This window comes from Coptis chinensis, chromosome 9 (assembly GCF_015680905.1).
Source record: "Coptis chinensis isolate HL-2020 chromosome 9, ASM1568090v1, whole genome shotgun sequence".
Classification (NCBI taxonomy): domain Eukaryota; kingdom Viridiplantae; phylum Streptophyta; class Magnoliopsida; order Ranunculales; family Ranunculaceae; genus Coptis; species Coptis chinensis.
In genome coordinates, this window is record NC_141464.1 from 9,711,350 (window position 1) to 9,725,162 (window position 13,813).

The 13,813-nt window shown below is 39.7% G+C and overlaps 1 protein-coding gene across 1 annotated transcript; it reads left to right on the forward strand.

The window, feature by feature from the left end:
- The first annotated feature begins 1,123 nt into the window (after positions 1–1,123).
- LOC147474716 (uncharacterized) lies at positions 1,124–7,512 on the forward strand. The gene is made up of 2 exons (XM_086585167.1): positions 1,124–1,348; positions 7,293–7,512. The coding sequence occupies exons 1-2, from the start codon at positions 1,177–1,179 to the stop codon at positions 7,505–7,507; spliced, it is 387 nt and encodes a 128-aa protein (XP_086441293.1). The 5' UTR covers positions 1,124–1,176; the 3' UTR covers positions 7,508–7,512.
- Positions 7,513–13,813: the final 6,301 nt, after the last annotated feature.

A 13,813-nucleotide genomic window follows, 5' to 3' on the forward strand; every position in this document is an offset into this window, starting at 1 on the left:
AGGGGAAATAATTGGCGGAAATTTTTGAAAATTAGTGGCGAAAGGAGACGGGAATATTGGCGACCGGAGACGAAAATAATTGACGGAATTTATTGGAGAAAGTTTATTGGCAAAAATAATTGGCGAAAAGTAATATGTTGATAGTTTGGTCTACTTCTTGTGCTTACCATCTTGATTGCTTCACGTGATAATGGATTCTAAAATACCCACAGACGGCACCAATTATGTTTCGATAATAACCTGTTTCAACACAACGAGAGCAAATGATAAAGAATGAACTAATAAACAGAGGAACCTGGACATATTCTTAAATAGACCAGTTATTGGGTATAGCTAGGATTAAGCACTTAGGCTTAATTGATTTGGGCTGTATCCGTGGGCTTAATGAGCCACAAAGTGGGGGTCTATACAAGTGTCTTAAAACATCTCTCTATAGTTTTCAAAACTAGAGGATATAAAAATGAAAGTTATACACCTCAGAGTAAGCAAAATGATACCGGATTCACCTATAACTTTATCTTCTTGTCAAACCCTCTATATGGTTAGAGATATCTTTTGCTTGAGAAAATCAATTGAAAAACTTAAAAAAAATGATGAGACGTCTCCAAACGAGAATTAAACAAATAGAGTAACCCAAAGTGATATTATTCTTTGTTTAATTTTATATTTTGTCTCCACCTCTCTATTTTGTCTAGAGAATCTAACTATAAAACAGTCAAATTTGTACAAATTTTCAAAAAATTTCTTTCTTAAAAATCTTTCCCCTTCCCAATCTCTCTCTTTCGAAAAACTTTGAGGTTTTTAGGTTTTGGTCTTTCTAATAATGGGGTAATTAGGCTTTCGTCCAACAAAGATCGTTTATTAGGTTTTGGTCCTCCTAACCGTGAATTGACCATGAGTTGACTTGGTTGACTAACGATGGCGTCTGCCCATCTCACATATTTTTTTATTACCCACAATACCCTTATGAGGTCAATACCTTTATGAGGTCACTGTTAACCGAGTTGACCATCTTCAATTTTGGTCTCAAAACTCTCTCTTACACACAACATCAGAGAGTAGAGACCAGAACCACACAACCACAAGAGCTCTCTTTCTCCATAGAACCTGAAACATCAACACAAAAGAAATAACAACACTCTTTCAAAGATATTTGAGACTACCCATTAACCAACCATGCTTGAAGAATCCATCCCTGCAGTTTGGGCTTCAATGAACAGTTGGTTCACTCCAACTCTTCTTTTTGTGTTCTTAAACCTTATGATTGGAACTATTGCTATTACTTCAGGTGGTTTTGGAACTCAGAAACAGAACCGAGAAAACAACAACAACAATAACCAACAGCCCAGCTAGTTACTTAGATCTCCATCTCTTTTACAGTGCGTGAAATCAATTAATCTATATCGTTACGAGTCCCAAGAACTAAACCCATTTTCTTTAATCACAATAACTACATTTCAACTGTTGGGAATCTATGACTGCGGAAACAACGTTACCCACAACAAACGGATCAATCCAACACAAGGATCGATCCTTCTCAATAGACAAGACTTCAACACCCTCCAAGCAATCTCCCAACACTTCTCATTATCAAATAACAAGCATATAAAGTAAAATAATTAATGTAAAAGAAGAACAAACCACAAGACGAGATATATCATGGTTCGGCAATTTGCCTACGTCCACACTGCGAGTTCCAAGCTTTACTAGATGTCCGGAGTAACAGATTACAAGTCTCTCAATTCACTCACAAAGAATGAACACTCAACTCACAAAGAATTGCTCTCTTGTAATCTCTCTCTTTCTTGGTTTTGGAAAAAATTAGGTTTTCCAAAACCTTGATTTTGTTTTTATACCAAAAACCAAATTTCGCGGTTACTGTAGCGAGGCCCAAGAAATTCAGTCTTGGGCTCAAAGGCTTCACTCTGGCGCAGTCGCTTTGTCTCCGTGCTCTTGGCGCAGTGCTCTCACTCGAGCCACACGTCGCACTCTTGTCTCCAGGCTCTTGGACGCAGGTGTGCTCACTCTGAGCGTAGGTCGCGCTCTTGTCTCCAGGCTATTGGGCACAGGTGCGCTCGCTTAGAGCACAGGTGCACTCTGACACACGCAGAATCAGCTCCGTTTCTCTACATTCTCCACCTCGGTGAGGTTTTAACATATAAAACCGAGCCGAACACATCCAGCAAGAACACATCCAGTAGGAACACATCCAAAGAAGGAAGACTTCGCGAAATAACTGCCCCGAAGGGCTATGCCCACACAGGGCTCTTTCAAACATGTAGGATTTGGAGCAAGTCCAAACAGTGTTGGAACTTAACTCCGGTGACAACTTTCGTTAGCATATCAGCAGGATTGTCATGGGTGTCCACTTTCTCAAGTGCTACATCACCATCCTCAACCACATCCCATATAAAGTGATAACATACATCAATATGCTTAGTCCGAGCATGATGAACTTGGTTCTTCGCCAAATGAATAGCACTCTGACTATCACAATACAAAGCAACACTGTTCTGCTCAATACCCATATCATCTAGAAGACCTCGAAGCCATAGTGCCTCTTTCACTGCCTCTGCCACTGCCATATACTCTTCCTCAGTAGTAGATAGAGCAACTGTAGCCTGTAGCATAGACCTCCAACTAATCAGTGCACCATGCATCATAAACACATAACCAGTAGTCGATCATCGTCTATCTAGATCACCTGCATAATCAGAATCCACAAACCCACTGACATAACAAGTGCCTCCACCATAAGCTAATCCCACATCCAAGGTACCCTTCAAGTACCTTAGTACCCATTTCACTGCCTCCCAATGCTACCTCCCAGAATTTGCCATATACCTGCTTACAACACTAACTGCCTGTGAAATGTCTGGGTGTGTGCACACCATAGCATACATCAAACTACCCACGACACTTGCATAAGGAACATTAGCCATATGCTTTTGTTCCTCCACCGAACTAGGAGAGAACTTAGCTGAAAGCCTAAAATGCCCAGCTAAAGGTGTAGAAACCGACTTTGCATTCTCCATACCAAATCGTGGAAATTACTTTCAAGGTATTTCTTCCGAGATACAACTATCCGTGGCTTCTTCCTATCTCTGTCAATCTCCATGCCCAGTATCTTCTTGGCTCCACCTAAGTCTTTCATCTCAAACTCAGAGCTAAGTTGAGATTTCAACTTGTCTATCTCCACCATGCTTTTGGAAGCAATAAGCATGTCATCCACATAAAGCAGGAGATAGATGAAGTCATTACCACGAAGCCTTCTAAAGTAGACACAGTAGTCATACTTACTTCGTGTGTACTCATGTTGCATCATGAATGTGTTAAAGCGCTTGTACCATTGCCTGGGCGATTGCTTTAACCCATATAGTGACCGATTCAATTTGTATACATGATCTTTTTTCTCAGCAACAACAAACCCTTCAGGTTGTCTCATATAGATCTCTTCCTCCAGGTCCCCATGCAAGAAAGCAGTTTTCACATCAAGTTGCTCTAACTCCAAGTCGAGTGAGCAACTAAAACTCAATAACACACCTAATGGAAGTATGTTTGACCACCGGGGAAAATACCTCATTGTAGTCGACTCCTTCCTTCTGTGAGAAACCCTTTGCTACTACTCTTGCCTTGTACCCAGTACTGTCGGACTCAGGAAGGACCTCTTTCTTTCTGAACACCCATTTATTGCCAATAGTCCTTTTGCCCTTTGGCAATAAAACTAGGTCCCATGTGTGATTTTTATCAAGAGACTCCATCTCTTGTTGCATAGCAACTAACCAATCTCTATAATGAGCATCTCTAACAGCTTCCTTGAAACTATGTGGCTCATCATCTTCGATATTCAGTGCATATGCCACTAAATCCACCTGACCATAGTGTTTCACCGGCTTCTCGTGCCCATACTTGTGCACTTCTTTAACTTGTCTCTTTGGCCTAGGGTCAGCCAATACAAGTTGCGGATGCTCTTTCTCTTCTTCCTGTTGCTGTGTGGTTCCATGATTTGGTACCTTATCATGAACCAACCAGTCATCTGCTGCATCAGACAACTCAAGCTCAGTGGCTTGAACTTCTATAGACTCACCATTCTGCCTAGCTCTTTCCGGCTTACTGAAAGATAACACGAAAGTCTCATCAAACGTAACATCTCTGCTGACCAGGAACTTGTGGTCTTCTAGACACCACAATCTGTATCCCTTTACCCCATTTGCGAAGCCTAAGAATATGGCTTTCTTAACTCTAGGATCTAGCTTGCTCTCCCTCACATGGTAGTAAGCAGTCGATCCAAACACTCGCAAAATACTATAATCAGCTAGGTTACCTTACCACACCTCATAAGGTGTCTTGCAATCTATAGCTGGAACTGGTGACCTATTATACAGGTAACACGCCATGGACACTGCATCTGCCCAATACTCTTTGCCTAGACTGGCATTAGACAACAAACATCTTGCTCTTTCAAGCAAGGTTCTATTCATCCTCTCTGCCATTCCATTCTGCTGAGGCGTGCCCCTGACTATCCAGTGTCTGGCAATTCCATGTTGCGCACAAAACTCTTGGAAGGGCCCATAGGTATATTATGTACCATTGTCAGACCGTAGTGTCTTTACCTTCCTATCTGTGCGATTCTCAACCCTTGCCTTCCACTTCTTAAATGTCTCAAACACTTCATCTTTCGTTTTCATCATATACACCCACACATAGCGGGTATGATCATCAATGAATGAGACATAATAGCGGTTACCTCCTTTTGAAGCCACTCTAGAGGGTCCCCAAACATCCGTATGCACATAGTCAAGGATGCCTGTGGTCGTGTGCTTGCTTGACTTGAACTTGACTCTACACTGCTTCCCATAGACGCAATGCTCACAGAAACCCATACTTGGCTTCTTCAAGTCTTTCAAGAACCCTCGCTTGCACAACTCAGACAAACCCTTTTCACTCATATGCCCTAGTCGCATATGCCACATCTTAGTGCATTCAGAATCATCACTACATGCACCCACTGCTACATCGCCTATCATTGTACTACCCATCAAAGTATACAAGGTTCCGTGTCTTTGACCCTTCATAACTGTTAAAGAGCCACTGACAATCTTTAGGACTCCACCTTTGCCCACAAACTTGTGGCCTTTGGAATCCAAGGTACCAAGAGAAATAAGGTTTTTCTTTAGCTCAAGGACATGCCTCACATCAGTTAAAGTCCTCACTATACCATCATGCATCTTAACCCATATAGTTCCAATTCCTACCGGCTTACAAGCAATGTCATTACCCATCAAAACGGAACCACCATTAATGCTCTCATAAGAAGTAAACCACTTTCTATTAGGGCACATATGGTAGGAACATCAGGAATCAAGAATCCACCTTTCGGCCATATAGTCTTGTGTGGACACACGGAGACTCAACTCGTCCCCTTCAGAGCCTGAAGCATAACTTGCCTCAATTTTTGCCTTACCTTTCTTCTTACCATCTCTCTTGTTCTCTTTCTTCGGGTGAGGACAATTACTTCATGTAATGTCCCTTTTCATCGCAATTGTAGCACTTCACATGTGTCAAAGGCTTCTTTGACTTGGACCTAGACTTCTCATTGCTTGTAGAAGCCTTTTCATACGACCTTCCTCTTGCCACTAGCCCCTGACCTGCATCAATGCTATTCTCTACACGTGTCTTCTTCATTAACTCATAAAAAAGAAGTACACTCTGAACTTCGTCAAGATCGACATCTTCTCTGTTCATAAATGTAGTCATTAAATGCTCATAGCTTTCTGGCAAGGAGAATATTAAACATGCCGCTTGATCCTCATCATCCATCTTCATACCAACATTCAAATAATCCATTAGAAGTCGACGGAACTCACTAACGTGCTCTTGCATCATTGAACCATCGACCATTATGTACCGATAAAGACGCTTCTTTAGGTACATCTTGTTCGTCATGCTCTTGGTCATATACATAGACTCTAGTTTGAGCCAAATACCGGCAACGGTATTTTCTCCCATCACACTATACATGACCTCATTAGCAAGACATAACCAGATTGATGAACAAGCCTGAAGATCGAACTCTTCCCAATCATCATTACTCATACTCGCCGCCTTAGATTTAATCCCCTTTAAAGCCTTGTGCAAATCTTGTTGGATGAGGATGTCCTTTACTTGGACTTGCCAAATCCCAAAGTTATTCTTCCCATTAAACTTCTCTACTTCAAACCTTGCGTTTGACATCTTGGGAGCCATCTTTCAAGTTACACACAATAACCCAAAAAAAAAAAAGTTTCACCTCGGAATTTAATCGAACACCTTGTCTACACAAATTTCGAGCACTAAACTCAAAATCCTAGGTCGTATACCTACGCTCCGATACCAATTGTTGGGAATCTATGACTGCGGAAACAACGTTACCCACAACAAACGGATCAATCCTACACAAGGACCGATCCTTTTCAATAGACAAGACTTCAACACCCTCCAAGCAATCTCCCAACACTTCTCAATATCAAATAACAAGCATATAAAGTAAAACAATTAATGTAAAAGAAGAACAAACCACAAGACGAGATATATCGTGGTTCGGCAATTTGCCTACGTCCACACTGCGAGTTCCAAGCTTTACTAGATGTCCGGAGTAACAGATTACAAGTCTCTAAATTCACTCACAAAGAATGAACACTCAACTCACAAAGAATTTCTCTCTTGTAATCTCTCTCTTTCTTGGTTTTGGAAAACTTAGGTTTTCCAAAACCTTGATTTTGTTTTTATACCAAAAACAAAATTTCGCGGTTACTGTAGCGAGGCCCACGAAATTCAGTCTTGGGCGCAGGTGCGCTCACTCTGAGCGCAGGTCGCACTCTTGTCTCCAGTCTTGGGCAGTCGCTTCACTCACTCGCCAGCAGTCGCTCTTGTCTCCAGGCTCTTGGGCGCAGGTGCACTCACTCTGAGCGCAAGTCGCGCTCTTGTATCCAGTCTCTTGGGCGCAGGTGCGCTCTGACACACGCAGAATCAGCTCCATTTCTCTACATCAACCTTCAGAACTAAAACATACCCAACAAGTTTTAGACACTTTTAACATACCCCATGATGATAAACAACACATTGACCAATTCCCATATGAGAATCTTGATGAGAATCTCGATGAGAACCATCATCTCCCCATGGATGAAACTTATCACAATATTGAAGATCATCATGTAACAAGAACATTATATCTAATACAAAACCAGCATCTAGAGATATACCAGTGAAGTTGTCTAAGAAAATGAAGAAATCTGCAAGTGCAAAATAAGCTTTTGCGCATTTTGAGGAACAGGAAGTGGTTCAAGTTACTAGACCAGCTACTGTAAGAGAAGGGAAGAGTACTTTGCAGAGTTTCGGAGATGATGAAGAAGTTGATGCAAAGGCAGATGATTTCATTAACAAGTTCAAGAACCAATTGAAGTTGCAGAGGTTAGATTCTATTCTCAGGTACAAGGAGATGCTTGGTAGAGGTGCTGATAAGTAATTTCACTCTATTATTTGGCCGAGTACTGGTTGCGATCGTTGTTGCGAATTTAAGGCAAATCCTACTCCACTACCACCACCTCCTCCACTGCCTGCATCTGTACTAGCATTCCAAGCAACCATTCTTTGAAACCTCCTGATTTCTTGGTACTGCTGGTCATACCAACTAGTAGAGTTAGTCTCAAAAGGCAGGGGAGATGAGTTAGAGAAAAGGGTTTGTTGTACAAAAGAATTAGGATTAGAATGTTGATGGTGAAGTAGAATTGGGTCTTGAAATGACTAAAGTGAAAGTCGAAGATCTTGAGTGTGGCTACTAGTTCTTGAAAGGAGGTCAGGTGGGTAGTTCGGAAAATGGATTGGAGGTGATGCTGTAGAAGCTGCAATGGGGAAAAAAGACTTAATGGTATCAGCAATGGCGTCTCAGTCGAGTGAAGGTGGAAGGAATCCAGAGCTACTAGTTGGGTTATTACTCAAATGCTGCTGCTGAAAACCAAACCCGGAACCATCTTGCTCAACACCCAATGGTCTTTTACTCGAACCGGCGAACCCATCGCCTTGATTCTGATTCTCCTCTTCGCCTTGTTCCCGAGATTGACCATCGCCTTGTTTCGAAGATTGACCAATTGCCTCATCACATACCGTCGAATGATTTCTTGGTGCTGCTGATCAGACCACCATTGGAGATGGTCAACTCGGTCAACATTGACCTAATAACGGTATTGTGGGTAATAGCAAAATATGTGAGATGGGCGGACGCCCATTGTTAGTCAACCAAGTCAACTCACGGTTAAGAAGACCAAAACATAATAAACATCATTGTTGGACCAAAGCACCCTATTATTAGGAGAACGAAACCCTATAAACCCCAAAAACTTTTGAAAAACTTTCAAAAATGTTTTCTGTAGCGAACAAAAATCCTCCACCTAGCAAGACTAGATGGATAAGTTTCAATAATTGTGTGCAAGCACTTCTTAGAGAACTGCAGCTGAAGATATCAACACATATACCGAAAATTATTCCTGGGTTAGGTAAAAGTTCATATACACGTAAGAAACGAGCTATGAGAGAAGGTTGGTGCTCGAACTGTCAAACACCAACTTGTCCCGGTCTTAAACCTCATAGTTGAAATTCAGTTTTCAAGGTTTTCATGTGTGAGCCACCTTTCATCGAGCACAGCTGAGAAGAGTAATCCAGCCATCTAGTAAGGATTGAATCAAGTTTTTAAAAAAAAAAAAATCAAGTCTTGGGAATCTGACTTAAAACGACCCTGACCCACCTTTTTAAAATTTCAATCAAATTTATTCAAAACCAAAAAAAAAATAATTAATTAAAATTTTCCTTCTGTTGTTTATACATATTTCCCTATAGTTCCTTTTTATTTCTTTTCATCATCTGTTCTTCATCCACCGTTGGATGTGAGTGTATTTTATACCATTGCGTAGAATTTTCAATGCTGACCGTTTTAATACCTCACGGGTCAAGATCGAACGAGTAACAAAACACGAATCGGCTTTTGAAGTTAGCAAAGTGGTGAGGACAAGATCGGAATTTCCTGATTTCATTTGAGCTTGGCCCAAAATTTCATTTTAACTAAAAAGGCACGTGCGAGCATCAAATCTATTTTATCCCACGCGACCGCCCAACATTCATCTTTTTCCTCATAAAAATCCCAAACCCTAACCGCCCAAGCCAACTCATGACCGCCCCCTTCTAGCTCGCAATAGCCCGCTCACCCAAATACACCACCGCCTGATTTTTTTACAGCCTCCTCTATTTTCAACCCCCATTCCAACTCAAAAACCCAATTTTATCAATTCATACTCCAAATGGCTCGAGTTCTTAAAATCGTGCCGGAGCAAAATTTTGAACTCATCTTCAATCCCAATCTATTTGAAATGCACTTCAAGGCTGAGATTAGAAGAAGAGGATCCTTGGTTTTGTTGGTAGGTGTGGCTTATTCTCCCTCTCTTACTCTTTCATTTTCTAACTGTATGCTTAGAAGGGAGGATGACCGCATCACAGTTGTCAAGGATGGTCGCTCGATTGAGCTCACTAAGGAGGTGGTGAGTGGAGTTATGGGGATTCCTCTGAAGGCTTATGTTTAGACGGAATAGTCCCCAGACAACACGACCATCGATGTGATGATGGTAGAGACAATTCTTGAGGGGGTGAAAAACCCCAAGTCCCACTGCGTGTTTCAGAGTATGCTGCGAAGGAATCAGTTGGTAGTATCTCAGTGGATAGCAATACAACCTGCTAAGCTCAGCCAAGCTTTCTAATATCGGAAAGGCGATGCTCCAAATTCTATGGATTCTTCAAGAGCATAAGAACAGCTTCTGCATCGTCACCTTCGTTTGGGAGCAACTCTGTAAACACAAGAAGTCAACCGCCCCTCTACCAGTGCTGGTCACCAGGATCATGTAGCACTGGGGGTTCGAGGCTACAGATGCCCTAGTGGACTTCAAGGACGCTACCATAGGTCCTATTTATGCCCACTACTTCAAGAAATTCTGGCTTCCACCTGCCGCCAGAGCCGCCAAGCAAGCACGCCCTACTGAGAAAGTGGATTACTTCGCTGAAGATGCCACTACCCAGTTCACTCAGCCTACGGAATTCACTTCTTCCATGGAGGCCAGAGGATTCTGCATTCATATCTTCACCAGCTCATGCAAATGCAGGGAGTCATTATAGCAGAACAGCAGACCCTCAGAGAGGAGCAGCGGACCTTCTAGCAGGAGCAACGACGTTTTCAGCACAGTGTCACTAGAACACTGCAAAACATTAGAGACACGCTCCCGCGTAGTGATAGACATGCTAGGACCCGACGTCATCAAGGAGAAAGATCTTTTAGACGTCGAGATGAGTCACACACGGATTCTGACTAGGCAGCTCCCTAGTGTATGTATAGATAGTTTATAATGTCTTTATTGTTCTTTTATTTTTCTGTACTATGACATTTAATTATATGTTTAATATTATACATTCTTATTTTATTTGTTTTCTTGTGGAATTTGGTATATAAGTAGAATGTAATATAGATACATCATGCCAAAATTTTCCATTTTTCCTTTCTGCATTTCACATATGTTTTCAAAAATACAAAAACCCAAAAAGATTTCATAGTAGAATAATAATCCCTAGTACAATAAACCATGTATTTCTCGTTCTATATCAAACAACCCACGCCCCAAACTTATTTGAGGGTGGTGTATTTTCATCATGAAGAACAGAATACAGGTGTATCGCCGTTTTTTACTCATGTTTCTATGGTAATCTTTTTCCTTATCTATTCATATTTTGAGGACAAAGCATAGTTCTATTTGGGAGTGGTATAGTAATATTTTGCAAAAATTTGGCAGTGTTTATATAGTAAATATAATAGTATATTTCTTTCCTTTCTAAATTTTTTTTCGAAAAAGACCAAAAATATTTTTCTGTTTAGTATTAAAAAGTCTCGTTTCCCTTTTCTAGGATGAATAAAAAGTTTAGAAGTCTCATTATAGCAATAGAGTAAGGATTCGTTCTTCAAACTTAGACTAATATACGTACAATAGTTCCTGCATCTTTTCATGAATGACATGCATCAACATTTGTTTGTATATAGGATTGAGTTTCCGAGACCAAGGTTAGAACAATTGAGTTCCATATCCTGTGAGAATCTAGCCAAAAGCCTCATCTGAATGATTATTTAGTGATGACACAAATGATGTCCGGATAGAAAGATCACACGTCCACTTGCTTGATCACCACGCCATATCCTAGGAGAGAATCTAGGCCTTTTTTGGATCGATACAGCCAAATAAACGTTAAAAACCCAAAAAAATATTTTCCCTTCAGTTACCCCTCTTAAGCCTTCACCATTTTCTAAAAACATTTTTATTCTTAGCAAAAAATTCCTAACCCGTTACAACACATAATAAAATGTTTACCCAGCTGACGAGTTGAGAACTGGATGGATATCAGAAAAAGAGAAGAAAAGACCTCGTACAAAAACATATCAGTTAGTTGCTTCGGAAAAAAAAGAAAAGAAAGACCAACCAAAAACCAAAACTCCAAAAAAATCGAAGGAGTAAAAAAAATCGAATTTCCCAAAAGTTCAAAATCAAAAGGAGACGATAACAGAAACAAAAACAAAATGAAACAAAAGCAAAGTTAGAACTCCCAAAATTCAAAATCATATCGAGTCACAAAACTAGAGGGCTAAAAGAATGTATCACAATTCGGAAGCAAAAGAACAAAACGAGGTTCTTCTATAGTTACAAGTATTTTGAAGACCCAGTTTCTCAACTTAGCAGATTTTTGTTTTTCCCTTCCTTTTTCTTTCTGAACCATCACCCTAGCCTAGTAACACCTAATAAAATACCTCTAGCTCAATTAGGAATAGGATGGTGTTATATTAAGTGGCAAGCGTGATCAATCCCCAGTTTCTTTAGACGTCATTTGAGTATGTGAGGAATATAAGTGCCCACTGCACTTGAGAGAATGAAACTTGAGTGAATCTATCAGAGAATTGTGATTGCAACACACTCCTGTGAGAACCCACCTTAAGGACGCTCTCCAAAAGTCTCGGAAACGACTCTGCTTTTGCATTTTAATTGTTCATGTTTTACACATTTATCTTAATATTATTAAATTACTGTACATATGTTATTCTAAGTTCAAAGGAGCTTGTCCTTATTCCCCGCTAATGAGATGTATAGACTTCTGAGAATAAATAAGGAAACAAGACCATTTGTACTAGATAGAAGAAGTTTGTGAGTACGCTTCACTAGAAAACTCTCATGAGGCTTAAAGCTTGTCCACTAGGGAATTCCTAGTGGTTTAAAGCCTTATTGCATATGGTCAATGCAATCACACTCTGCGAAACGAGATTAGTAAAATTAATAATAAATCACGCATTTGTGATCTTAGTTTTTCTCTCATCTTTGCTTGAGGACAAGCAAAATGCTATTTGGGGGTGGTGATCAGCTCCCAAATGTGCATTTTATTACCCTTACATTACTGCATTACAGCCCTTTTTACGCATAATGAAAAGACAACTCATAGCTTTTATTGTCTTTTTCAAGTTATAGAGCAATTCATATCACTTATCATAAAAACTGCGTCTTAGCACCAAAAGGAGCTTTATTTACGCTTATTATGAAGACTCGAAGCTGCTATGAAAAAGTGCTAAAAAATTCAAAGTCAAAGTCAAAGGTAAAGGAATCCAAACTAGAGAGCTGAAAGTCAAGTCCTTAACTCAGAAGACCAAAGATAGAGGTCCTTGACACAAAAGAAGGCTTTCTCTAAAACCTATCTTGATCCAAAAGAAATAAAAAAGGAAAAGGAAAAAGAAAAAGGAAAAGCATAAAACAAACATAGTCAAATGTAATGGGAGAGGGGAAATCAATTTTTTTGTAAAAGTAGGGGTATAAGAACTCAAAAGTCGGATGAGAGAAAACACCTAGACTTATTCTAGTGTCATGTAGGATTTTATTTTCAAGTCATTTTACATTCAAGTCATTTTACTTTTTGTTCTTCATTTTCAATCTAGTTATTTCTTCAACCTTTTGTTCTTCATTCAATCAAGTTATTTCTTTCAAGTTTGTGCTTTCATTTCAGTCAAGTTATTTCTTTCAATGTTTGTGCTTTCAATCAATCTTTGAATCAACTAGTCATTTCTAATGTTCTTTATATAACTAGAATTAGCAAAACAAGCCCTAAAGCTATGAAACCTACCATCCTTTCTTCTAAAACTCCCAATCATTCAAGTTCCAAACAATTTATGGTGAACCTCAATCAATACAACTTTGAAAAACTCATCACAACTACAGCTTCAATTACCTATGTGGACAAGAGTTTTTTAGCACAGAAAAAGAAAGTAAACAAAAAACTAAAAGAAAAAATGAATCTATAGGCATCGAACTTTAGTCAAATTCATATTGAAAAAATACCAATTCACAAAAAACTTTGTTTAATTAGTTTTTTTTCTTTAAAAAAATGGTTATGTTAGTTAATTTGGATTGCATGTAGATAGACTGAATGCCTACATTGTTACAATCGAAATCGACAATACCCATTTTGCTACAAAAGAAAGTTAATTGTATGCCATTTTTGTTAATTATTGGCCTAAATTTTGATGCCTACAAATTCATTTTTTCTGTCTTTTTCTTCACCTTCATAATTTGCATATAGTATGTTTGGGACATCGCACCAGCCATGTGATGTGCACGAGACTCACATACAATGACCCCAGACATACGACTGCCCATCACACTGGCAAAAAACTCCAAGTTCTCGCTATATCAGAACACTTGCATACTCAGCA

What these genes read in the sequence shown, in the direction of transcription:
- LOC147474716 (XM_086585167.1), top strand. Translation starts at nt 1,177, where the DNA reads ATGCTTGAAGAATCCATCCCTGCAGTTTGGGCTTCAATGAACAGTTGG. An exon ending in CAACAATAACCAACAGCCCA is followed by an intron (nt 1,349 to 7,292) that starts GCTAGTTACTTA and finishes GTGCAAAATAAG; the next exon opens with CTTTTGCGCATTTTGAGGAA.